General features: G+C 34.2%; 6 protein-coding genes across 6 annotated transcripts; 1 reads left to right on the top strand and 5 right to left on the bottom strand.

The window, feature by feature from the left end:
- The first annotated feature begins 1,202 nt into the window (after positions 1–1,202).
- Positions 1,203–4,331, top strand: LOC110688513 (laccase-3-like). The gene is made up of 6 exons (XM_021865276.1): positions 1,203–1,656; positions 1,762–1,913; positions 2,017–2,261; positions 2,333–2,461; positions 2,834–3,787; positions 3,910–4,331. Exons 1-6 carry the CDS (start codon positions 1,552–1,554, stop codon positions 4,038–4,040), a joined length of 1,716 nt encoding a protein of 571 aa, XP_021720968.1. The 5' UTR covers positions 1,203–1,551; the 3' UTR covers positions 4,041–4,331.
- A 41-nt stretch (positions 4,332–4,372) lies between these two features.
- LOC110688514 (SWR1 complex subunit 6-like) lies at positions 4,373–5,800 on the bottom strand. Its single transcript, XM_021865277.1, has 4 exons — positions 5,575–5,800; positions 5,383–5,485; positions 4,812–4,921; positions 4,373–4,693 (listed from the first exon to the last, which is right to left on the bottom strand). Exons 1-4 carry the CDS (start codon positions 5,677–5,679, stop codon positions 4,490–4,492), a joined length of 522 nt encoding a protein of 173 aa, XP_021720969.1. The 5' UTR covers positions 5,680–5,800; the 3' UTR covers positions 4,373–4,489.
- A 189-nt stretch (positions 5,801–5,989) lies between these two features.
- Positions 5,990–9,653, bottom strand: LOC110688618 (cation/H(+) antiporter 24-like). The gene is made up of 2 exons (XM_021865382.1): positions 8,790–9,653; positions 5,990–7,320 (listed from the first exon to the last, which is right to left on the bottom strand). The coding sequence occupies exons 1-2, from the start codon at positions 9,651–9,653 to the stop codon at positions 6,163–6,165; spliced, it is 2,022 nt and encodes a 673-aa protein (XP_021721074.1). The 3' UTR covers positions 5,990–6,162.
- A 3,372-nt stretch (positions 9,654–13,025) lies between these two features.
- On the bottom strand, positions 13,026–16,044 carry LOC110688619 (cation/H(+) antiporter 24-like). Its single transcript, XM_021865383.1, has 3 exons — positions 15,802–16,044; positions 14,599–15,564; positions 13,026–14,165 (listed from the first exon to the last, which is right to left on the bottom strand). The coding sequence occupies exons 1-3, from the start codon at positions 16,042–16,044 to the stop codon at positions 13,026–13,028; spliced, it is 2,349 nt and encodes a 782-aa protein (XP_021721075.1).
- A 1,955-nt stretch (positions 16,045–17,999) lies between these two features.
- LOC110688620 (cation/H(+) antiporter 24-like) lies at positions 18,000–19,948 on the bottom strand. Its single transcript, XM_021865384.1, has 2 exons — positions 19,295–19,948; positions 18,000–19,157 (listed from the first exon to the last, which is right to left on the bottom strand). Exons 1-2 carry the CDS (start codon positions 19,946–19,948, stop codon positions 18,000–18,002), a joined length of 1,812 nt encoding a protein of 603 aa, XP_021721076.1.
- Positions 19,949–22,368: 2,420 nt separating this feature from the next.
- On the bottom strand, positions 22,369–24,682 carry LOC110688621 (cation/H(+) antiporter 24-like). Its single transcript, XM_021865385.1, has 2 exons — positions 23,831–24,682; positions 22,369–23,526 (listed from the first exon to the last, which is right to left on the bottom strand). The coding sequence occupies exons 1-2, from the start codon at positions 24,680–24,682 to the stop codon at positions 22,369–22,371; spliced, it is 2,010 nt and encodes a 669-aa protein (XP_021721077.1).
- Positions 24,683–27,933: the final 3,251 nt, after the last annotated feature.

Below are 27,933 nucleotides of genomic sequence, written 5' to 3' on the forward strand. Positions count from 1 at the left end.
AATTATTGAGATTCTCATGAAAAAAAAAAAATAATAATAATAATAATAATAATAATAATAATAAGCATATATGCATTTTGCAATTGAAAGCAGGATTGAGTGGTTATGAAAATTTATGAAAGAACATGTACACAGACTCAAAGATGGATTGGCAATACTATGATGTACTAATATTATCATAGAACTACCGGTCAAAAAAAAAAAATTATCATAAAACTTTCTCTGGCAAAATAAATATAAACTCATATAATTACCATCACTTATTACCGCCTACCAAACGAATATACATAATTCCGTTTAATTTCACGGGTTAAGAAGTAACAACAATGACAAGTTTCTACCAAGAGAGCTCATTTGTTTATTTGGCTAGACCAATAGGCACAATTTGCTTAGGTTGGATTTTTTTGGCAACATTTAGTGGGTTGGGTTGAACCGTTGAACCTTCTACCAACATAACTCTACACAACTCATGGTTTCAAATATACGTACCATGATTGGCATTGGTCATATCAATGTCTTCAGCAGTTGTACGATGTTAACATAAACAATACAGATTAACTAAAAACATTAACAATACACATGCAATAATTTTGATTCAATCATATTGAGTACAAAGCTATTGCAGACTTTCTTCATCAAAATAATAAATTTATAAATAACAAAACAAACAGACAAGAGATATTTGACATTATGTGAAGAAGGCCAATTTTGCTTCCCTAATCTCTACGACCTTATGATAAAGTAATACTCATTTCTGTCATTCATGAAAAACAAATTTACCCTGGACAAGAGGAAGAAAGTCAAACAAAGTTGTGGTTCTAAGACTGTTTAATTTGAAAAGGAATTCTTCTTATATTACTTACTAAGTAGTTTTATTATTATTTTTTTTCCTATGAAAAGCTAAAATTCAATCGAAGTTGGGTTTCAAATCCATCTCCATTTATTTCATTCCTCGCCGGAACAGTAAATAGAGAAGGAGAGTGGGATTGAGTCGAAGAAAATTATCACCACCCCCCAAAAGTAGTTTTTGGGGGGGCATTTTTTTTTCCAAACATACGATAATGTAAAGTACTTCGTACCTGTCCTACGAGTTGAATGATAATGAGATCATATATTTGCAATTCAGATTTACATAAATTATAACTCGACTGTAATCATTTAAGATCAATAATAGATAGGAAGATTAGGAAGTTTTTACTACAAAATTACCAAATTCAGAACAACTAATAATCAAAAAGAGAAACTATTTTGCCCCTCTTTTTTTCCAATTTTTTGGACATAGGCCAATTAAAGTGTATAAGACAAAACTACTGTATTTCTTTACACTTGAGACTAGAGGGTTTAAGCACATAATTATCAATTATAGAATAATTTGACAAGGTAAGTGGGTGCACCAAATTCTCTCTATTGTTAGACACAGTACTTGATTAGACACCTAATCCAAAAATACAACTTAGTATAAACGAGCAAGAGACCTCACCACCCTATAGTCACAACACAACCATCAAAAGCTTCACTCTAGGGAAGAACGAACAAGAGAAGTGCAGTAAGATGAAGTTGCACAGCACATATTGTAGCCTTTTCCTCAAACTAACCTTCATTTTAGCGTTTACAGCTTGTTTAGCAAATGCAGCGGTCCACCATCATGAGTTTGTTGTAAGTTCCTTTCCTCTAGTCTTGCAAGCAGTATAATTTTCATGCATGAAAATGCATTCCATCAACTTTTCTTTCCTATGCCTTCTTTAACAATAAATATCACAGATTCAACCAACGCCAGTGAACAGGCTTTGTCAAACCCAGCACGTTATGACTGTGAATGGTCAGTTTCCAGGGCCAACCCTGGAGGTACACAATGGAGACACCCTAATCATCAAAGTAACAAATGCTGGCAAATATGATATCAGTCTCCACTGGTAAGTAATCAAGTACACACGCGCTATTCCCAAAATACTTCTAGAGAAAGGCCACTCAGCCATAACTCTAAGTTACTTAACATGTTCTCAAAATTTTACACAGGCATGGAATCCGCCAAATGAGAAACCCATGGGCAGATGGACCCGAGTATGTAACACAATGCCCAATGAAACCTGGAGTAAGCTACACGTACCGGTTCACCATTGAGAACCAAGAGGGAACACTATGGTGGCATGCTCACAGCAAATGGCTAAGAGCTACTATATATGGAGCTCTAATCATATACCCCAAACAGGGATCTTCATATCCCTACCCAAAACCCAAAAGAGAATTTCCTCTTATTCTAGGTAAAGCAAAGTGAGCAACCACTTTAAATAATATAGCCATGATGAAGACGACTAAAATTGGTAATTTACAGGGGAATGGTGGAACAGAGATCCAATGCATGTTCTTCGACAAGCAAAAATAACAGGAGCAGCTGCAAATGTGTCAGATGCATATACTATCAACGGTCAACCTGGTGATCTATATCCATGTTCCAACAAAGGTTTTGATTTAAGCATTAATCCTCATATCTGTTATGCTCCATTTAGATGGAAAACATGGCTAAAATTATATTATTATGTGCAATATTAAGGAGTGTGGAAACAAATAAAAATACATAATAACGCAAAAAGATTCAGGCTATCTGACTAAATGGCTTAACTCAGCAGAAAATTATAATGAAACAGAGCATTTAAGCCCTGAAAAAAGTCTGCATAAAGGGTCCTACTTGGCATCAAACTAAGCATTATCAGAAATAATCACCAGATATGATACGTGAACTATAACAGATTATCAGAATAGGCGATGTGCAACTGATTAAACAAATTTTACCTCCAATAGAGAATAGTATAATCTCTGCTTCAACTTTGTGCAGATACAACCATATTTCCTGTCGAAGCTGGTGAGACAATTCTTCTCCGAATCATCAATGCTGCACTCAATCAACAACTCTTTTTTTCAATTGCCAACCACCAAATGACAGTTGTTGAAGCGGATGCAATTTACACCAAGCCCTTCATCACCAATGTTGTGATGATAGGGCCAGGACAAACAACCAATGTCCTAGTCACTGCTAACCAACCACCAGGCCACTACTACATGGCAGCTACGGCCTACTCCAGTGCTCCTAATGTAGCCTATGACAACACCACCACAACTGCAATTCTTGAATACAAGTCTGCTGCTTGCAAATCCAAAACAGGAAGTCCTATGAGACCAATTCTTCCACAACTACCAGCCTGGAACGATACTAACACCGCAAATGCATTTAAAGCTCAATTTAGGAGTCTTTCCAAGGGGAGGGTCCCGCTTGAGATTCATGAGAACCTATTTTTCACAATCAACCTCGGGCTGATAAACTGTTCAGGTCCAAGTTTCCGTTGTCAAGGCCCCAACAACACCAGGTTTACTGCTAGCATGAATAACGTATCCTTTGTTTTCCCGAAAAGGAATTCCATAATGCAGGCTTTGTACCAAAATACTCCAGGTGTCTTCACAACAGACTTTCCTCCAGTGCCTCCATTGCAATTTGATTACACAGGCAACGTAAGCCGAGGGCTGTGGACACCTGCACGAGGGACTAAACTATACAAGTTGAAGTATGGTTCTCATGTACAAATCATTTTACAAAGTACGAATATTGTCACAATTGAGGACCATCCAATGCATCTCCACGGATACCATTTCTTCGTCGTTGGCAGTGGCAAAGGTAACTTCAATCCAAGAACAGATCCTGCCAGATTCAATCTGGTTGACCCACCAGAAAGGAACACAATTGGAACCACACCTGGTGGATGGGTTGCCATCCGATTTGTGGCTGATAACCCAGGTAACAAAGAAGCAACTTAATAAATTTTTGTACATTCTCTTATCATTTCATCATTAATTTGCATAATACCCTTACCAGTCAGTGGTGCTAATATTTTTCTTCCTTTTCTACTGTTCAAACAGGGGTTTGGCTGATGCATTGTCACCTTGATGTTCATATTGGTTGGGGCTTGGCTATGGCCTTCTTGGTTGAGAATGGTGTTGGTAAACTAAATTCCGTAGAGCCTCCTCCACCACAACTTCCCCAATGTTAATTTACAGGAGTCAACTTTTCAGGAAGGGATAGGGTATCCCAAGTCACAAGCCTATGAGACATTTTTCATCCAAATTTTAAGCACTCATTTTCAGTATCGTCACTTTTTTTTTTTAATTCAAGGCTATGGAACAAGGTACAGAGCAAGCCCAGTCGCCAGATGATCTTATTTGTGAGGTTTATATTGTAATGTAAACAAGCTGTTCATATTAAAGTATTGCAGTGGCAACAAGTTTTGCCAATAAATATTCTTGTTACTCTCACTCTCTCTCTCTCCCCCCAAAAAACAATGAATCATGTTGAAGTCAATAAGCAAACTCAAAATTCTTAATAAATCAAATAACTGAAGATACTTCATTCAAACCATACCAGTAAGCTTCAAACAATAATACATTGCAGCACTTAACCTAAAGACTTACAAAATTATGCACAGCAAAGCTTCTTAGTTAATCAAGCAACAAACTTCAAACAACGAGTATCATTATGTATTTTCTGGCACCGGATACAGCAAAAACGCACACCACACCTAACACAAGTATAATTGGCATTAAACCCACAAACCGTGCAGAAATTACGACGAGAGGTTATGCTTGGAGGTCCAACAGCTGCCCTCAAATAATTTGGTACATGAGGGGGCAAGGCATCCAAGTTTGCCTGTTACCACAATCCAAGACAAAGGATTTTGCTAAGAACAATTGCGGAAAGTAGCAACTAAATCAAGTTCAAGATACTTAATCATACCCAAAGATTAACAATTTTTCCATTTTCTCACCTCATTAACTAGCTCCAAAAACGTTCTAGGATTTTTCCTTGCAATTTCTCTCGCTTTTCCTTGACGAGTTTTCCGCTTCATACTCATAGATTGCTTCTTCTGTATATATGCTGCCAATACATACATTATCTCAATTTCCACATTATTTTAGATAGACAAATCAATAATGCTTCATCTTTTATTTACATTATCAACCGAAGCAAAAAATCCGTAATATAATCATCTAATCTGATTTTAACAAATATTAAGAACAACAAAATTCAATTTCCAAATTATTTCAGATAAATAAATCAATAATGCTTCAATTTTTATTACATTATTAACCAAACCAAACCAAAAACTCCGTAATATCATCATCTAATCTGATTTTAACAAAAATTAAGAACAGAAAAATTCAATTTCTCAGTAATGCAACTCCAATTCAACCTAAAATTTCACAAATTCATGCTCAACTCTACTGAAATAAACCTAATATCGCACTAAAATGATGAAATCACTAGCAATAGCACTGAAAATTCAAGCAACAAGAGAATTATTGAAATAATTTAATAAACATATAGATAAAACCTACCTTCTTCGTCATCATCAAGAGAAGCATCATCGTCGTCGTTGATTTCGACTGTTTCAACTCCGCCATTATCGTTTTCCAGAGCTTCAAGCCTAGCTATTTCCGCCTACAAATCAACAAAATTCATCGTTTCAGAAGTCATTTCCTCCTCTTTTTCACCGGAAAAAAAGAGAGAGAAAGAGAGAAAAGCAAGACCTGAGTTCGATTATCGGAGCTAGCAAGAGCAGCCGCCATTTTTGTGGCGACTTTTCGAGACCTTGTCGACGTTCGTCGGACTGCGCCGGAGATTTCATCGTCCATCGCCGGAATTTTTTTTGGATTTGATTTCAGAAACTTCGTTCTCGTCTGGTGAACTAAGGCTCCAATTCGAAACTGTGGCTCTATGAGGTTATGTTATTGGGTTTTCGAAGGGTTAGTTCAGGAATTGGGTTCGGTGAAATTAGGTCAAATCGGATCACTATTAAAATGAAGGCATGTTTATTGTGTTTACTCAGAATTGAAATATTAATTGAACTATTTTTTTAAAAAAATTTGTTGGATCAATTTAGGTACTTGAGTCAATTAAATTAAATAGTCAAAAGAATATATATTTAATTGCTAATTAAATTGATTTAAAATCATTAAAACTAAATCAAACATTAGGTACACATGATCATTGATAATGCATTTGAGGGGTAATCAACTCTAAAAATAAATAAAAATACAAAATAATGAATAAAAATAGAGCCTAACATGTTTATGTATAAAGAAAACCATCAAAATTAAGCTAACATAAACTCTAATCTAATAACAAGCCCAAGGGCTAGCTCGTTGATCTCTTAACACTTGTTGTTGTACTACCAATACGGATCCGGATGTATTAAAATCGATTGATACCAAAAAATCACCTACTAATCCTAATTCAGGATTATCAGTCCATTCGGATAATCCCTCCAACAAAGTTGGATTAATTCCATTTTTCCTCCCTGTAATCCAAAGATCTATTGGAACGCTATCATTCAACGATTGTACAGCTGAAACAGTTTCGAAACCATTGTGCACAACAACTTCCTTGTATACTACTTTGTCATTCCTCTCATTTTTAACCCAAAACCAAGTTACCACCCCATCATCCAACTTCCTCTCGGACTCATCATCCCCTTTATACTCACTTGCCAAGAATCGAACCACAACTAACGATACGTCGGGATGTTCCACCATGTGATCCGCCAACGAGAGGGCCTCACGGGCATCAGGTCCACCAAAGAATAACATGGCAAATTGACGACGTATGCAGTTGCTTGATCGAGTTGGGAGTGACCCCCATGCAGCGGCATTCTTGCACGCTAAGATTCCAACGGAGCATGGTGCATGTGATAATGTGTTAGCATTAGCAGATTGTACACCCGGCCTAAGTATGGCAGTTGAAAAATCATTCCCATCTTCAATACATTTTTTGTGAAAAGGTAAAATAATAAACCCTACCTTGTTCAACAAGGCAATCTCACATATATCTTGATACATAGTTCGTTGAGGGGTAATACTTGTAAAGAAATTCATAAAAATGCAATCCGTCCGAGCCTCTTCGTAGAGCTTGATGGCATTGTGGATAGCCTCGTTGTTGGTGTCCCAATAATCTTCGTTTTGCTTTGCATGGTCAATAAACACTGGGGCTGCTCGCCCCAATAGTTCAACAAGGTAGAGAGCAAAAACTGTAAATGGGTTGCTCGAAGTTGGATTAGCAAAGTCCAAGAGACTAAATAGGCTAGCCACACTTTCTTGGTCATAAATACATGCTAGGATTCGAAGTTCAGACTCTTGCACTGTATGTTGTATTGTTCTTTTCTTGTTGATCATGTATGGCCGTGTTGGATCATAAAGGAAGTCAATTATAGGACTAGTTATGCCTGTTACTATGATTGTTAAGGTCACCATTAATGAGAAAGATGGCGTTTTTATGATCTGCATATAAAAATTTCAGATTTTAATGTAAAATAAATTGATGAGAACTAACATAATAGTCAAAATTGACCAAATTTAAGTATATAGATCAAACATTAGTATTATTATAGGAAAATTTGTCACGAATAAGACAATCTTTATGCAGTTAGCTCAAAATAAGTCAACCTTTAGATTAATTCAAAATAAGTCGACCTTTATATGATATTATCCCAAAATGAGTCGTGACCTGTTGGTTTTATAGGTAACCGGTTGTTTGAATTAATTATGGAAAGTGTCAAAATATAATTGGTTCTTTTTTAAAAATTTAATTATAATTAAGTATATTATTATTTTTATTAAAAAAAGAGTATATTATTTAATAAAAGAATTATTAACCCGACTCCCACCGGGCACCGCAAAGAAGCCACCGCTGGCTATTCCCCCACCCCAGACCACTTTCTTCTCTACCCTTGCACCGCAGTCGCTCTTACCAGGCCACCACCACCAACCCCCCTGTCGGCCTTTTCCCCCACCGACGACCACACTTCCCCCATACACGACCCATTTTCTCGCTCTCCCTACCCGCCTCGACCCATTCTCTCCCCTCCCTGACTGGCCTTTTATCCCCCTATCCTCCTCAATGTTGGCCCTTTTCTCTTTCCCTCGCCTAACCGTCAGCCAAACCCTTGCTTCCTTCCGTTCGCTCTTTCTCTCTCTTCGAAGAGGTGGTTGGTGGTTTTTACAAGGAAGGGTGGGATCGATGGTGGGGCCGGGTTTTTTGAGGGATGCATGGTGGGTGGCGACTTCTTGGTGGTGATTGACTGGCTGGGCACAGGTGGTGAAGGTTATTTCTGGGATGTGTTGGTTGAGTGGCTGAAGAGTGAAAATGTTGCCTGGTTGGGGTTCATGGGGGTTGGAAGTGGGTTGGAAGAATATTCCAAAATAAAAATAAAATAAATGAATAAAGTGACTTGTTTTTTAGGTTGTAGGTCATTTAGCCTATTTAAAGATAATACCCTTAAAAAGTCGACTTATTTTGAGTTAATCTAAAAGTTGCCTTATTTTGAGCTAACCGTGTAAAGGTTGGCTTATTCTTAACAAATTTTCCATTATTATATTGATTGTGATTGGGAATGGGTTATAATGATGTTTTTTTTTTTTTTTTTAGTGGTAGTATGTATATGGGCTTTAAATTTGAGAGTAGCATAGATTGTTGGGGGCGGGGGATTGTGCACTCTTACTTTTAAAATACCAAAAATGCCATGATATATTGTTTATATAGTTCACTTAAAATATAATGTCTAACAAAATCATTATTGATTCTTAAAAAGTAATTGAGTGTCTTCTAAGTTGATTTGTAAACTACAATTTGTACGCCAACATTATCCATAGAACTATAGGTTAGGTAAACTAACCCTGATTAATCTCTATAACATTAGACATGATTATCATATTTGTGCATCATACAAGATTTTGTCATAGAATCGTACCTTTAAATCCGCCCAATGAAGGTAAAGAAGAAATTCTGTTTGACCTCTGAGGCTAAGCATAAAGCTCATAGCAAGCGAATCTCTATACGACATGTCAGTAAACTGGGCCGCCATAACAACCGAAACAAGCTTTGATACAATGGCCATAGTAGCCAAAGCAAATAGAGGAGTTAAGCAAGACCAACATTCACTCATTGCAAAAATATCCGTCTTAAGCCCAATAGTTGCATAAGCAAAGGGCATAAGAATGTCGTTCATAACAACCTCACTCTTATGCACAATGGTAGCCCCTATCGGCGGTCCATCGGGTATGGCTAGTCCAAGCCAAAGAGGTCCATTTCCAATTGCAGCACCAATAAAATCAGTGGTAAACGCAATCACAAAAACTCCTAGCAAAGTAGCAGTAATATATTTTTGATCCACAGGTTTACCTTCAGGAGTTTGCCTATTAATCCATTGCATTACTTGTGGAATTCCACCAATTACTAATCCACTAACACCAACTACTGTACATATATAATACAACGCATTTATCCCTTTATCTTCTCCTTGTTTAACAGCTTCAAACGCAATAATCACAGTAATTCCCACGACATCACTTATGATCACGGTTGTTAAGGCAACACGTCCAATTTCCGAGCTTAAAAGTTGCATATCCCTTAGAATTGAGTATATAACTGGGAATGTTGTGATGATTATAGCCGAAACTATACCTCCAATAGAAGAGTATTTCCGAAGCTCAGGGTCCATGTAGTCGCGGATGCAAATAGCTACAACCCATACAATAATGTGGGGGATTATCAACCCGGATAATGCAATCACCCAATGCTTCTTCCCTGCTTTAAAGATCACAGCCAGGTCCATTTTTACCCCCGTCACAAACAAGAAAAACATGAACCCTATGATCCCGATATTTTGTATTACATATCGTGAGTTCTCTGGAATTACATTCTTTGCAAAGTTCTCATTGTGACCTAGCACCGACGGTCCAATGATTATGCCCGCCTATGTACACAAAAGATTCATCACTTAATTTTTTCACTACATAATACAAGTACATTAAGAATTTGGATTGATTTATATCATGTTTTTTTAATGCAAAGTAAAATAGGCTAAGGGAAGGCTTTGCGCTCTCACTTTGTAGAAATCAACGATAAAGCACTAGCCCGTATTTACAATATCAAAAAAATAAGCAACTAGTGTTATACTCCTAAATCATTACAACCTTTATTTTAATAATTTTTTGAAACGATTGCTTGAAATCATTTTATCTCTCATCAATATGGTAGTTATCAATGAGACACGACTCGATCTCAAGTCTTATGATTTATGTTCCACCCTACAAACTTTATATTAATCCATTAGTCATTTTTATTAGTTACGTTTTGACTTTGCATGTTTATCACTGTACTTTTTGACCATTAATATATTTCATTGCATATTTGTAAAAATTTAACAATTGAATATTAATAAATACTCGTTGAGACGAATCAAATAAGACCTACATGACTATATTATGTCTTATATATTGGGAATAAATTAGAAGATTTTCTTATCTTATAAATAGAGTCAAAAGTCAAAACGTAACCAATAAATAGAAATGGAGGGAGTAGTATAAAAAAATAAAATTCCGGACATAATATCACTTTTTTTTTTCCCTTACAATTGCTTGTCATCATCTTACAAAGTACATTAAAAATATATATAGCTAAGTATTCAAGATAACGTTACAAAATTAAACTTTTTACTTATATAAGTGATGAGAATCAAGTCTTTTAAAGAAGTTCTAAAATGTTTTATTCATCATAATCTTATAAAGTAAAATGATTATTTAGAGAGAGGGGGAGACTTACAAGGATATCGGAGATGACTTTAGGTTGTTTGAGAGGCTTCAAGAGGAAGCGCATTGTTTGGCTTAATATAAGAACTAAAGACATTTCTAAGAGGAGAGTGGTGAAGGAAAAATCAAGAGGGTTAGCACCTTGAAATATGGAGAAAGCATGATTACCATGATTTCGTCGACAAATTATCTCCACAACTCGGCCATGATAATCTATGACAGCGGATCCATTTAACTCTGATAAAGTTTGGTCCATAACCACAACTTAAATTGATGTTTAATTTGTTGAAACAATAATAAGAAGGAAATAACTTTTTTTTGTGTTACAATCTTTCAATAGCAACAGTTCTCATGTGTACAAGAATAACTTATTTTGATTACGACGAATAAGAGATTCATTAAGAAGACGATAATGTGATCACAGACTATAATAAAATGATCATGCATGCAAAACTTTGGAAATTAGAGAAGACAAACAAAAAAAAATGTAAGTTAATTTTTTTGGGTTAGGAAGAGAGTGATAGAGGTGGAGAGAAAGTAAGAGAAACTAAAGCGGAGAAGGTGAAAAGAAAAGGAAATTTGAAGGATGGTTAGGCGTTAAATGTGGCAATTTGTTTCCATTTTAGTTGCTATGTTACTCCTACAATCTAGTCCTCTCATTCATCCTCACTTTATGTTCTTTACTTTTCCCCTTTTCTTCCTTTTTGGTTTTACATGTCTCGTGTAATTTTTTTAATTTCCTACTGTTCTTTACTTTTCCCCTTTTCTTCCTTTTTGTTTTTACATGTACTCGTGTAATTTTTTTAATTTCCTACTATTTTCGGAAAGATAAAAAAATGGGTTTCTTGAATCTGTGTTATATATTGTGATGTGGACAAGTAAAAACATACAATAATGGCTACACCAATTATCTAACAAATATAATCCTTTAAAAGTATTATGAAGTATATATTTGCATCATTGATTCAAATTAATAGATCTACAATCAAATAATTATTATTCTAAAAGTTGATTTATATGACAATATCATTATTATTATTATTATTATTATTATAAAAATTTCAAAAACCTATAAAGTCAAACAAATTACAGTGGAGAGCCGAGATACAATCTAGGCCCCCACCCCTCTAGCTATAACGAACCCAATCCTGCTGAAAATGTGAGCAGCTGCACGAACACCAATATCCTGAGTCCTAGCGAACGCCTGAACCCGCTTCAGCTACGCAACAACATTCTTCTCTAATTACCCCAATGAAGAAAAGGAGAAAGGAAGAAAACCATACCCAATAGCCTTGCAACTTGCCCCATACTTGTCCCACTTCCGCTGTGTTGCAACCGACACAACACGACCAGGAACGAAGTTAGATAACCCATATTGTACTAAAGGAAAAGACCCCGACAAGTCAACACACACATCAAGGTCTCTGTCCTATGAATAAAGTGACGCATCTGCAGGTCGAAGAGCCCCATCATTCCCTCCAGTCAACCCAATGTTAACCTTCTTTTTTGCAGAAATCTCAGACCGAAAACAAATATCAACAAGGATATCGCGAACATGATGAACTACAAAAGTTGTTATATATGAAAATTTGAAATGAATTTAACGTGATTATACATGATGCATAATGTTTTCTTTATTTACCAACATGAAGAGGCAATACCTTTATAATATAATTATTGCATACTATCTCTGTTTCATATTAAATTAATTGCAACAAAGAGATATTATTTGTGAGACATAAAAAATATTCCTTTATTGCAATTAATATGTAATAGAGGTGGTATATATAGGTAAATCATGTTCCGTATAGTGTAAGTTTATCAATGCTACTTTAAGTTGCCTGCAACTCTTTTTAACTGATAAATTATTATTTTTTTTTTATTTTTTTTTTTATTTTTTTTCCAAATTCCATATCTGAAGGCATAATCCCAAATGAAAAAGTTGGGGGTTTAGAACATGCTAACGAGTTTTAATTTAAGTCTTCCCTTTTTAAAGAAGAGACTCTTAAGTACATTTTCAAGAGGGCAATGTGAATAAAGGTTTTTTTTCTTTTTTTTCTTTTTTTTTTTGACAAAGTTATTTTGTTTTTAACTTTTAAGCTGGTTTGCAAGAACTTGTGAAACTTGTTTTGTAGCTTCGTTATTTGTGAAAGAATTTTATAGTCCCTTAGTAGCTTATGATATGTTAGCTACTTAGCCTTTTGTATTATTTGAATTTTTGCTTGTTTAAATAAATGTATGATAGAAACTATATATAAAAACATGTAGTTGATGAATGTTGACGATCAATCAACAATTGATAATGAATCTTGAGAATATAAAAAAAATTTATAATTATTTCTAATATTTTTGTACAGAATCTTAAAGCTATCACAAATCCTAACCTTCTAATAAGCTCAAGGACTAACACGTTGATTTCTTAACACTTGTTGTTGAACTATCAATACAGATCCCGAGTCCAATGACATCAAAAAATCACCTAATAATCCTAATTCAGGATTTTCACTCCATTCTAATAAACCCTCTATTAAAATTGGATTAATCCCATTGTTCCTCCCTGTAATCCAAAGATCTATAGGAGCACTGTCATTTAACAATTTGATGGCTAAAACAGTGTCAAAACCATTGCGCACAACAACTTCCTTGTACACTACTTTGTCATTCTTTTCATTTTTAACCCAAAACCAAGTAATCACCCCATCATCCATCTTTCTCTCCGACTTCTCATACCCTTCATACTCATTTGCCAAGAATCGAACCACGATCAACGACACGTTAGGATGTTCCACCATGCGACTCACCAACGAAAGCGCCTCACGAGCATCAGGCCCTCCTAGGAACAATAGTGCAAACACGCAGTTTACGCGGTAGCTTATTCGAGTTGGGAGTGTCCCCCATGGAGCAGCATTATTCTTACATGCTAAAATTCCCACGGAGCATGGTGCATGGGACAACGTATTAGCATTAGTAGATTGTACCCCTACCCTACGTACGGCAGTTGAAAAATCATACCTATTTTCAATACATTTCTTATGGAAGGGTAAAATAATAAGTTCTACCTTGTTCGACAAAGCAATCTCACAAATATCTCGGTACATGGTCCGATTAGGTGTAACACTTGTAAAAAAGTTCATCGTAATGCAATCCCTATGAGCCTTTTCATAGTGATTGATGGCTTTGTGAACGGCCTCATTGTTGTTGTCTCTATACACATCTTTATATTTTGTGTGGTCGATGAACACTGGGGTGGCTCTCCCTAAGAGTTCAATAAGGTGGAGAGCAAAAATTGTAAATGGATTATTTGTTGTTGGATTAATGAAGTCCACAAGGCTAAATAGGTTAGCCACACTTTCTTGATCGTAAATGCATGCTAGGATTCGAAGTTCAGACTCCTGCACCCTGTGTTGTATGGTTCTTTTCTTGTTGATTAAGTATGGTCTTGTTGGATCATAAAGGTAGTTGATTATAGGGCAAGCTATGCTTGTCATTAAGATTATCAAAGTCACTATCAATGAGAAAGACGGCGTTTTTATGATCTGTATATAAGATTCAAAAAATACAAAAGGGAGATTGATAAGTAACAACCAAGATTTTATAATGCTGAAAATAATTTTTTTTAATATAAAATGAGTTTATCGCTAACGTGGCTATTGCCTTTGTAACTCATATACAACCATTATTTTGAAGTGAAAGGATTAAGATAAGTAATTGTAATATTAGTTCTTCTAGCACTAGTAAAACATTCAATGTAAGTTGCATATTACTATTGATTCCAACATATAGAGTCGTCTCCCATCCATTATGGGAGTATTCATTAAAGTGTCCTAACTTTGTTTGATATATTATCCTTAATGATATTGAGTCATTCAAAATATAACTCATTCATTCTAATATAGTATCAAAATTAATTACTTTAAGTCTACTTCAACCTTAAAATACATATAATAAGATTTTATTATAGAATCGTACCTTTAAATCCATCCAATGAAGACATAGAAAAAACTCCGATTCACCTCGTAGGCTGAGCATGAAACCCAAAGTAAACGAATCTCTATATGTCATCTCCATAAATCGAGCTACTAAAACGACCGCAACAAGTTTCACAACAATGGCCGAAAAAACCAAAGTGAAGACGGGAATTAAAGAGGCCCAATAAGCCCACATTTCAAATACATCCGTCTGAAGCCTAATAGTAGCATATGCAAAGGGCATAAGAATGTCATTCAAAATAACCTCAGTCTTTTGGACAATTGTTTCCCCCATTGGAGGCCCATCAGGTATTGCAAGCCCAAGCCAAATAGGCCCACTTCCAATTGCAGCCCCAATAAAGTCCGTAGTGAAGCCCATAAAAAAAACTCCTAATAAAGTAGCAATAACATAATTTTGGTCCACGAGTTTGCCTTGGGGAGTTCTCTTAACAATCCAAACCCCAACTAGTGTTAACAAGTAATACAACACATATATCATTTTTTTTTCACCTTGCTTCAATGCTTCAAATGTAACAATCATACTTAACCCGAACACGTCGCCAATGATCGAAATTGTTAAGGCAAGACGCCCTATTTCCGAGCTTAAAAGTTGCATATCTTTAAGAACGGAGTAAATAACTGGGAATGCTGTGATGATTATAGCTGAAACAATAGCTCCCGTGGAAGATGCTTTATTAAACCCTAGGTCCGTGCATCGTTTAATAATTGATGCCACGGACGGTACGATGATATAGGGGATTAGTATCCCTCCAGCTGCGTTCACCCAAAGCCTTTTTCTAACCTTGGTGATCACAGTTACGTCCATTTTCACGCCTGTTAAGAACAAGAAAAACATGAATCCTATGATCCCGATATTTCGAATAATAAATCTTGAGTTCTCTGGAATCACATTCTTCGCAAAGGTCTTGTTGTGACCTAGCACTGATGGTCCAAGGATTATGCCTGCCTACACACAAATATATTTTCCATATTGATATTATCACGAGAATAATACATTTAGGTTTATTTATGTCAATGATATAACACATATATTTCCGATATATATAATTTGATCTCATATCTCTAACAGTAATGCATAAGAAAAGGAGGTATGTACGTAGAATTTATATTGACAATAAAGGGAATTATAGAAATACATTTTATTAATATATCGTAATTATAAATTAAAATGATGGTGACTTACCAGGACATCAGAGATTACTTTAGGTTGTTTGAGAGGCTTCAAGAGGAAGCGCATAATGTTGCTTAATATAAGAACTATAGACATATCTAAGAGAAGAACCGTGAAGGATAACTCAAGAGGATTTGCGCCTTGAAATATCGAAAATGCGTGACTTCCATGAGATCTTTGACAAATTATTTCAAAAACTTGACCATGATAATCTACCATAGCAGATGCATTTTGCTTCCATAAATCTTGTTCCATAACAACGACGTATTATCTTGCACGACGACAACAATGAGGAGGATGAATCTTTCCTTTGATCTAATCACTTTTAATGGCAACGAAAACTTACGGTTGTACCACGACGAATTAGCTTAATGATAGATCGGAGATCGATTTGCAGACCATTTAGAAGACGATATTATGGTCACGGTCATGGATAATATGACCGCACCATGCATGCAAAACTTTGGAGCTTAAACCAAACAGTAAAATGATCCAAAAAAAAAAAAAATTGATGTAAATATTTTTGTTAGGAAAAGAGTTGGATATTATGATTATTTTTCTTTATGTTATTTTAATTTTCTATTTACATGCATGTATTCGTGTAAACCTTATTTTTTATAGTTTCCTCCTAAATCAGAAAGAAAGAAAAAAAAAAAAAAAAAAAAGAGGGAAGATAGTATAACAAGTGAGAAAGAATATGTTGTATTAATTTTAGACGTCTAAATTTAAGTTTTTAAGTATTTCATTTATAGGTTACTTACTAATTTAATTAGGTGTCATTTATTTAGCTCAAGTAATCATATCATCATGATCATGATTCCTAGTCACGAAAATTACAAAGTCAAAGATAGTATATCATGTGCCTCTTGTAGTTTACACCTTAGTTTGTACAGCTGTCCTGCCTTAATTAGCTTTGATTATTATTATCATTTTATTTTTTGTGTAGATGTTCATTAATATTATAGTCAATGTAATTGCTGTAATTATTTTTTAAATTTTTTTTTAATTATTTTTTTTAATTTATAGTAAATTTAATTCTTAAACAAAAAGGTTGAATTAACAAATTGAATCAAATAAATAAAGATTTGCACTACCTGTGACATTCTCTCGCTCATATCATTGCAATTAACATACAACATTTCAAAGAGATTATCTCATGATTTATTGTAGTCGTGAGGATGATTTTTTCTGATTCATCTAATTGTGTTAAAAGAATTGAGAATCATTATTGCGATTCAGCATATATATTTTTTTTTTTTGAAACCCGACTGCATATATAATTGGTATTGGTTTCAAGAAACTAACTATGAGCTTACGACTTTTGCTAATTCTATTTGGACTACTCAACATCAAATCAAGCCTCCTCTGGAACGGGTTACCTTCAAATGCTAACGGCTAACCTATGTTGATTTGACTAAGTGATTTCAAATTTTATACAAAAGTTATCATTTATAAATAAAATATATTGGATTGGTCGGATTAATTTTTCACACTTTTATTCATGAATATAAATTGGTAGCAACTAAGCCACTAATAATAAAATTATACTCCTTCATCTTGAACCTAAACCCTTCATATGTAATTAATGATCTTATCCATTAATATTTGACTTGTACGAAGATGGAAATAAAAATCTACTTTCGTATTGACCATGAAACCAATAAAGCAATAAGATATTTCATTTTCAAAATTTATATATTCAAAACGTAAAATCATCTTTCTTCCTCCTTCATTCTCAAGATCATATGGTGAGATTGATTTAGGTTACAAACTTACAACACATTTAATTTCTATTTTTTTTTAAATTTTGAATATCCCGACTTTTAAAATTAAGATATAAGCTTTTTAAACATTTTATGTAACTTTTTAAAAGTTTCATTATCAGTTTTTAGAATTTTATTAGATTGGTGGACTCACAATGAACCAGCTAGACTCAATCAATACTTTGTGTTATTTTTTATAGATAGTTATTTTGTTAGCATAAGTAATAATGGTGCAAATTATAATTAATGACTACATTTTCATTGTAGCCATTGTAAATTTAATTTATTCTTAATCATTATCAATATAATTTTACCAAAGTTGAGATTTATTTGCTTTATAGATTTATAGTCGTCAAATATAAGTTTAACATGAAAAGAACACATTTTGGTGTTATCAGTTACAAACTGAGGGAAAAAAAAAGAGGTTAATCTAACACAAAATCTAATCTAGTAACAACCCCATGGTATACATTGTGGATCTCTTAACACTTGTTGTTGCACTATCAATACAGATCCTCCTGAGGTATTAACATCCATGGACACCAAAAAATCGCCTATTAAGCCTAGTTCAGGATTTTCACTCCAATCTGATAAACCCTCTAATAATATTGGATCAATCCCATTTTCCCTCCCAACAATCCAAAGATCTACTGGAGTGCTATTGTTCAACGATTGTATAGCCGAAACAGTATCAAGACCATTATTCACAAACACTTCCCTGTACACAACTTTGTCATTCCACTCATTTTGTACCCAAAAACAAGTTACCACTCCATCATCCATCTTCCTTTCCGACTTAAGAAACCCTCTATTCTCACTTGGCAAGAATCGAATCACAATTAACGACACGTAAGGGTGTTCCACCATGCGACCCGCCAACAAAAGAGCCTCACGGGCATCAGGACCACCGAGGAATAACATAACAAATTGGCGGTGTATTCGGAGGAACATTGGAGCTGGGTTTGTTCCCCATGTAGCATCATTCTTACATGCCAAAATTCCCACGGAGCAAGGTGCATGGGATAATGTATTAGCATTTGACGATTGTACCCCTGGCCTTATGTGAATTGAATAATCACTCCCATCCGTAATACTTTTTTTATGGAAGGGTAAAATTATAAATCTAACCTTGTTCAACAATGCAAGTTCACATATGTCTTGGTACATTGTACGATTTGGGGTAACACTTGTAAAACTTCTCACGGTAATGTAATCCGTACGAGCCTCTGCGTAGTGCTTGATAGCATTATGTATGACCTCGTTGTTGTTGTCCCAATACGCGTTTATATGCTTCGTGTGATCGATAAACATTGGGTTGCCTCGCCCTACGAGCTCGATAAGGTAGAGAGTGAAAACCGTGAATGGGTTGCTTGAAGTTGGATTTGCAAAGTCCAAGAAGCTAAATAGGTTAGCCACACTTTCTTGGTCATAAATGCATGCAAGGATTCGAAGTTCCGAGCCTTGCATTGTGTGTTCTATGGTTCTCTTTTTGTTGACCAAGTATAACTTTGTTGGATCATACATGTAGTCAATTATCGGGCAGGATATGACTGTCACTATGATTGTCATAATCACTATCAATGAGAAAAATGGTATCTTTATGATCTGCATTTAAACCTTCAAAGTAAAAATAACAAAATTTGATAAGCAATAACCTATTTATCATCCTTTGAAAAAATAAATAAATCCATATTATCTAGTTATTATTAGTCTGCCTCACCCTAAGTTAAGATAAACTATACCTTTAAATCCATCCAGTGAAGGCATAGAAAATATTCCGTTTGACCTTTAAGGATAAGCATGATGCTCAAAACAAACGACTCTGTATACGACATCTCCATAAATCGCGCCAACATAGCATTTGTAACAAGCTTCGAAAAGATAGCCATAAAAACCATAGTAAAGATGGGAACTAAGGTATTCCAAGATGCAGTCATTGCAAACACGTCCGTGTAAAGTCCAACACTAGCATATGCAAAGGGCATAAGAAAGTCATTCAAAATAACCTCCGTCTTTTGCATAACGTCTACTCCCATTGGGGGCCCATTAGGCATAGCAAGCCCAAGCCAAATGGGCCCAGTTCCAATAGCAGCCCCAATAAAATCAGTAGCAAACCCAATCAAGAAAACTGCTAGAAAAATAGCAATAATATAGTTTTGGTCCACAGTTTTACCTTCAGGAGTTCTCTTATTAATCCATTTTACTACTTGTGGTAGGCCAGTAAATAATAAGGTACTAATCCCAAAAACTGATAATAAATAATACCACAAATAATGCTTCTCTTTTTCTCCTTGCCTCATTGCTTCAAAAACAACCAGCATAGTTAACCCAAAGAAATCACTTAGTACCGCGATTGTTAAGGCAAGACGTCCAATTTCCGAGCTTATAAGATTCATGTCTGTTAGAATGAAGTAAACAACTTGGAATGATGTAAAAATCATGGATAAAGGAATTGTAAGCATGGAAGAATGCATTTGTAGCGCTGGGTCTAAGAAATCTTTAATGTATTTGAATACACACGACATGATAATGATTGGGAATATCGCCCCGACAAATGAAATCACCCATATTTTTTTTCCGGCCTTGGTGATCACTGCTAAATCTGTGTTGGCCCCCGCTAAAAACGTGAAAAACATGAACCCTATGATCCCGATATTTTTTATTAGAAATTTTGTGATATCTGGTATGACATACTTTTCAAAGGTCTCGTAGCGACCTAGGAACGATGGTCCAAGGAGTATGCCCGCCTACACACACAAACATATGTAGAGTTATTATTTTTATTGAAAAATAAACACCTATTATGTTTTACTTTGTATAATTTATTTACAAAAATCTTATAGCAATGATATATACACGATTTAATCCTAAATATTAAAATAATACCATCTAATTAAGCTATAACCTCTTCTCTCCTCAATAATAAATGAAAACTAATTAAATCATCATCATAAAAAGTAAGATAAATAAACAAGACATACCAATATACCAGACACGACTTTAGTTTGCTTGAGAGGCTTGAAGAGAGCGCAAAATGTTGCTGAAAACAAGAACTATTGATATTTGTAAAAGGATAATGGTGAAGGAGGATTCATAAGGATGATTTTTGCCTTGAAATATTGAGAAGGCATTATTTGCACGATCTCCTAAGCAAATTGTCTCAACAACATTGCCTCGATAATCTATCGAAGCAGTTTTATTTAGCTCATTTTGATTTTGGTCCATAACAATGACTTAATTTGAACAATTTGGAGTGAAATTACTTAATTTCACTCTCTTTTTATGGCAACAAGATCAGCTACAACAAACCAAGTGTGTGTATCACAATAACTTAATTAGCTTGGTCATGATGATAATAAGGCATTAAATTAAAAAGACAAAAATATGCTCCCACTCACAAATAAATTTTGGAGTATAGATAAAACATTTTTATTTATTGTTTTTTTTGGGGGAAAGAGGAGAGTTAGAGAATATGATAGTTTCCTTGTGCTCTTTTCTTACCCCTTTTATTCCCTATTCTTTTATTTTACATGTACTCGTGTAAATCTCTTTATAATCCTTTTAATTCAAAAAGGGGGAAATTAGGGAGTAACAGTGAATATGATTGACTGTGTTCTTAGGATAACACAATATTAACCTATTTTTAGACATCTAAATTTAAGTTTAAAGTAACACATTTATAGGTATATTTCTAATTAAACTAGGTGACATTAAATTCATCTCAAGTAATTACATGCATTATCACAATCATGATAACTAGTAACAGCGAACACAATATCAACCTAATTATAGATACCGTGTACAGTTGTACTAGTTTTATTAATTTTGATTGTTATCCTTTTTTTTTGTTGCACATTATTATCCTTGATCTAATGTAATTATTTATTAATTACGCAAATTAAATAACTTTGTAGTGAATATATAGTCTCTCCCTTGAATAGTTTATCTACTGCCTCTTCTTTTCTTTTCTTTTTTTTTTCAATGTTTTGGGTTATATTTGCGTTTATTAAAACATAAATTTAACCCTTTTTTTTTTTTATCTATTTTATTAGTTATAAAAAATAAAAACTACTAATCAACATTACCTCAAAAAGTGTTGCAAGGATTTAAAAACTAATGTAGTATATACACAGTCCTTTATTTCGTGACAATAGGCCCCTCCCAAATTAGTTGGTTGGGGTGGTACAGAAAATATTTTTGTTGAACTGAAATTATTTTTACGGAATATATAATTTTTTAAGGTGAAGTGAACAGAGCCTAAGTTTGCGTATCCGTTAGACATATTATAGCCCAGCCCACAGCCCACAGCCCACTTTATAGGTTAAAGCGATTTGGCAAATGTTAAGCTTAACATTATTACCATCTTAGTAGATAAGAAAGAATTAGCTCTATCCCCTCTAATCCTCTATGTAATTTCAAGTTAGGTTTTTTTTGGTTATTAGAAAAAAAAAAAAAAAAAAAATTGAATCCCAAATCTTTCTTTTTTTTTCTTTTTTTTTTTTTTTTTTTTTTTTTTTTTTGTGAATAGCTTTTTTGGTCTTTTAATATTACATTTTCATTGCAGCCATTGTAATTTTGTCATTAATAATCAATAATATTAATAAAGTTGAGATCCTGGTTTATAAAATTTAAATAGAAATTTAAAACTAAATATTATGTACACATGAAATTCGACAACACATTTTGGGGTGGTTATCAATTACAATTTACAAATAGAGAAAGCTACAATAAGGTTTTTTTTTTTTTTTTTTTTTCAATAATGACATTCATTGAAAAAAAAAATTAATCTAACGCAAATTAAAATTTAATCTACGTACTAACAACCCCATGGTATGGATTCTGGATTTCTTAACATTTGTTGTTGCACTATCAATACAGATCCTCCTAGGGTATTAACATCCATTGACACCAAAAAATCGCCTATTAATCCTAATTCAGGATTGTCACTCCAATCTGATAGACCCTTCAATAAAATCGAATCAATTCCATTTTTTCTCCCAACAATCCAAAGATCTACTGGAATGCTATTGTTCAACGATTGTAAAGCCGAAACCGTATCAAGACCATTGTCCACAAAAACTTCCTTGTACACTACTCTATCATTCCACTCATTTTGTACCTCAAAACAGGCTACCACTCCATCATCCATCTTTCTTTCCGACTTATTATACTCTCTATCTTCACTTGGCAAGATTCGAAAAACAATCAACGACACATTAGGATGTTCCGCCATACGACCCGCCAACGAAAGGGCCTCACGAGCATCATGCCCACCAAGGAATAGCATGACAAATTGGCAATGTATCCGAAGAAATATTGGACTTGAATTTGTTCCCCATATATCATCATTTTTACATGCCAAAATTCCCACAGAGCAAGGTGCATTAGATAATATATTAGCATTAGACGATTGTACCCCTGGCCTTACTTCAGTTGAAAATTCACTCCCATCTTTAATACTTTTCTTATGGAAGGGTAAAATTATAAATTTAACCTTGTACAACAAGGCCATATCACATATATCTTGGTACATTGTACGACTAGGGGTAACACTTGTAAAACTTCTCATAGTAATGGTATTCGTGCGAGCCTCGGCGTAGTGCTTGATAGCATTATGTATGACCTCGTTGTTGTTGTCCCAATAGACTACGTTAGTATTCTTTGCGTGGTCGATGAGCATCGGGGTGCCTCGGCCTAAGAGTTCGATAAGGTAGAGAGTGTACACCTTAAATGGGTTGCTTGAAGTTGGATTTGCAAAGTCTAAAAGGCTAAATAGGCTAGCCACACTTTCTTGGTCGTAAATGCATGCTAGGATTCGAAGTTCAGAGCCTTGCATTGTGTGTTCAATGGTTCTTTGTATGTTGATCAAGTATGACTTTTTTGGATCATACATGTAGTCGATTATTGGGCAGAATATGGCTGTCTCTATAGTTGACAGAGTCACTAACATTGTAAAAGATGGTGTCTCTATGATCTGCAAACAAGGGAAAAACAACAACGTTTGATATTTAGTATTTAATATTTTTACAAGATTTTAAATGTCCTCCCCCCCCCCCCCCAAATACATAATAGTATTAAATATTATTTATAATAAGTCCTCGGAACTTAAGATAAGATTTAATCGATCTGCAAACAAGGGAAAAACAACAACGTTTGATATTTAGTATTTAATATTTTTACAAGATTTTAAATGTCCCCCCCCCAATACATAATAGTATTAAATATTATTTATAATAAGTCCTCGGAACTTAAGATAAGATTTAATCATGAAAGCGTACCTTTAAATCCATCCAGTGAAGACAGAGAAAATAATCCGTTTGACCTTTAAAGCTAAGCATGATGCTTAAAATAAACGAATCCTTATACGATATCTCCATAAATGGGGCCAACATAGCATTTGTAACAAGCTTTGCAAAAAAAACAAATAAAACCACTAGAAACATGGGAACTAAGCTATTCCAAGATTCAATCACTGCAAACACGTCCGTATTAAGTCCAACAGTAGCATATGCAAAAGGCATAAGAATGTAATTCAAAACAATCTCTGTTTTTTGCTTAATGGCTGCGCCCATTGGGGGCCCATTAGGCATAGCAAGCCCAAGCCAAATAGGCCCAGTTCCAACCGCAGCTCCAATATAATCCGTGAAAAACCCAATAACAAAAACTGTTAGCAAAGTAGCAACGATATAATTTTGGTCCACAGATTTACCCTCAGGAGTTCGCTTATTAATCCATTTTACTACTTGTGGTAGGCTAACTACTAATAAGGAAATAATTACAAAAACAGATGACATGAAGTACCACAAATAATGCTTCTCTTTTTCTCCTTGCTCAAATGCTTCGAAAACAACAACCATAGTTAACCCAAAGAAATCACTTAGTACCGCGATTGTTAAGGCAAGACGTCCAATTTCCGAGCTCATAAGCTTCACGTCTGTTAGAATGAAGTGAATAACTTGGAACGATGTGAAAACCATACTTGAAAAAATAATCATGGAAGTTGCAGAATGTACTTGTAGTAGTGAACCCATATTTGCTTTGATGTAAGAGAACACAAATGACGTGATCACGAAGGGGATTGTCACCCCAAGAAATGCAACCATCCATACCTTTTTTCCAGCTTTGACCATCTCTGTTAGGTTCATGTTCACTCCCCCCAAAAACACGAAAAACATGAACCCTATGATCCCGATATGTTTTATTAGATATTTCGATAACTCTGGATTGACGTACTTTTCAAAGGTTTCGAAGCGACCTAGGAACGATGGTCCAAGGAGTATGCCCGCCTACACACACAAACATATATATGTAGAGTTCATCATTTTTAATTGGTTTTACTTTATTAGAATTCATAATTATAATGAAAAATGAATAAGTGCCCTCTCTCTGTTTTTTATCTTTTATTATTACAACACTTTTTACAATCGGTCATATTTAATTAGTTGCAACACTTTCTTAAATGGTAATATCTTACGCTACTTTATTACCTAACATGGTCCCACTCCTACTCCACTCACACTTTTTTTTTAATACTTCGTATTAAACTATTCACCCATTACCATTTTTTTAAAAAGGGAAATCTATTTGTCAACACCCAACTTCTTTTATCTCTTGGGTAAAATGAGAAAAATTGTTAATATCATTGGTAATCTTATTGTATTACATTAAATTGATCATTGCATTACTGATCATTTTTTATAAAGTTTTAACTATAGTTAAGAGTTTCCCTTCAATAATTAATGTTTATTTATAAAAATAATTATTTTTTAAAAAAAAACCCCTCCCCCACCCACCCAGCCACCAGCCAACCCCGAGCCCCCCTCCCATGTCGGCTGCCTAACTTCCCCATCCCCAACCCCTGCCGGCTACCCTCCACCCGACTCCTATTCCCCCACCCCAACTCCCACCCCCTCCCATTCAGTGGCGGACCCAGGAATTTCCGACTGGTGAGTCACAATTGATAACCAAATATGTAAAAAGAAAAAATTTACCAAAATTCCCAAGAAAAATTATTTACAAAGATCATCCAAATAGAAAATTGACAAGATTACAGTACTAACTAATAATTAACAAGCTTAAAATTGACAAGACTAAAATTAACAAACTAATAATTAACAAGCTAATAATTGACAACATGACAAGCTTAGCTCTCTAATAATTAACAAACTAATAATTGACAAGATTAAAATCTGTACAAGCATTAGGTTCACATTTCATCAAAAACCCAACAACATTAACAAAAGGTTCAAAGTTAGTATTTTTTTTTAAAAAAAAAAACTTAGAAAATAATTTATTTATTTATTTTTTTTAAAAAAACTTAAAAAATATTTTGGGCCCTGGCGAGTCATTTGACCCACCAGGCATAAGGCCAAAGTCCGCCAATGCTCCCATTCCCCACCTCGAAAACGACCCCCTCCCCAAAAACAACCCCCTTTATATTAAGAAGTTCAAATTCGTCATAACCATAAAAAAATAAGATAAGTAAACAAGACTTACCAATACATCAGACACAACTCTCGTTTGCTTGAGAGGCTTTAAGAGAAACCGCAAAATGTTGCTTAAAACAAGAACTAATGATATTTGTAAAAGGATAATGGTGAAGGCGGATTCAAAAGGATTATTTTTGCCTTGAAATATTGAGAAGACATTATCTTGTTTACGATCTCCTTGACAAATTGTCTCGACAACATGGCCTCGATAATCTATCGAAGCAGATTTATTTAGTTCATTTTGACTTTGCTCCATAACGACTCTACTTTAAAATGTCAACAATTCGGAGAAAATTTATTTATTTCAATCTCATTTTATTGCTACAATAAAAACCCATTTTTGTACCACAACAATTTAGCTTAATCTTTTCTTTCCCCTTTCATCTTTACCTTTTTTGTTTTACACAAACTCATATACTCGTGTGAATCTCTTTATAACCATCTTAACTCAAAAGGGGATTAATTTTAAGAAATAAAAGTAAAAAAAGATTGATTTTTTTTTTAAATAGAATATGATTTATTTTGTTCATAAGATAGCACAACATTAACCTATTTTTAGACATCTAAATTTAAGCTTAAAGTTTTACATTTATAGGTACATTTCTAGTTAAACTAGGTGGAATTGATATTCATCTTAAAAAATTACATGCATCATCACAATCATGATAATTAGTCACAGCATACAAACACAACATCAACCTAACTTTAGGTACCGTGTACAGTTGTACTAGTTTTATTAGTTTCGATTATAATTTATCCTTTATACAACTTGTTCCAAAAATTTAATTTATCCTTTATTGTAAAAGAGAATTTCTACTTAATTGACCCATATTGTGGGTTTGGTTTTCGTATTACACTCTATTTCTGTCCTCAAAGAATAATCACAATTAATAGTTTTTTTTTTTTTTTTAATTTATTTCAACTGTGTGGATTTAAATGTGAAGAAATTCATAAAATGTATGAAACATTTTTTTGTAGCTGGTTTTAAAAAGTTATGGTGAATTGACAAATAGTACAACTATCAAATTATTATAAATAATACAATGTAATTAGTAAAGAACGGATAAAGTATATGCAAACAACTCTTTCTATTCTTAAAATTTTTAAAGAAACGGGGGAAGTATATATACAAGAACACAACTATTAATTTATTTTCTTTATGTAAGGAACTAATTTTAGTTCGTATTAATTAATCAGTCCAACTAAATAGGTCAACATACGCTTAAAAAAGATAAAGCGAAGTTAGTGTACAAACATGCAAGAACGAGGGATTGACCATGTCAAAATGTATGTCATAAAATGATGTGGAAAATTTAGAAGTATAAAAAGCTTTGAATGAATAAAAAGTAGTCGTAATGGGTGGAAGAGCAGTAAATTGAAAGTAAGCGTATCCGGTGGGTATATTAAGCCAAGGTCACTGCTCACTTTATTAGGATGCAGCGATTTTGCAGCGCAGCCACAGCCCTAGTCTTTGCTTCCCCCCACGCTTATTTATTGCTTCTCAAATCAATGCCTCTTCAATCTTCATGCATGTTACACACTCAAATACTTACTTGTCCACCTTTAATTTATTTCTAAAGTTATGGGAATTTTGCACAATTCACTGTAAGAGTGTAAGACTATATAATATGATATGAGTAAATTACAAGTGTTTAAAACTGACCGATCATTCGATCTGATTCGAAATTAAATCGAACAAATATTCGATCGACATGTATGGACGTAATAATTTAGTTTGTCTCAAATTTGAAATAGAACCATAGTTGATTAGTCATGTAAATGATACATTAATCTTAGAACGCTCCGATCAACCACTATTGTAGGTTGAAATCGTTTTACATTGTTCCTTTCCTTCTTTTACAACTATTTTCCCAAAGTCTGAATGCTAAGCT

This window comes from Chenopodium quinoa, unplaced genomic scaffold, assembly GCF_001683475.1.
Source record: "Chenopodium quinoa cultivar QQ74 unplaced genomic scaffold, ASM168347v1, whole genome shotgun sequence".
NCBI lineage: Eukaryota > Viridiplantae > Streptophyta > Magnoliopsida > Caryophyllales > Amaranthaceae > Chenopodium > Chenopodium quinoa.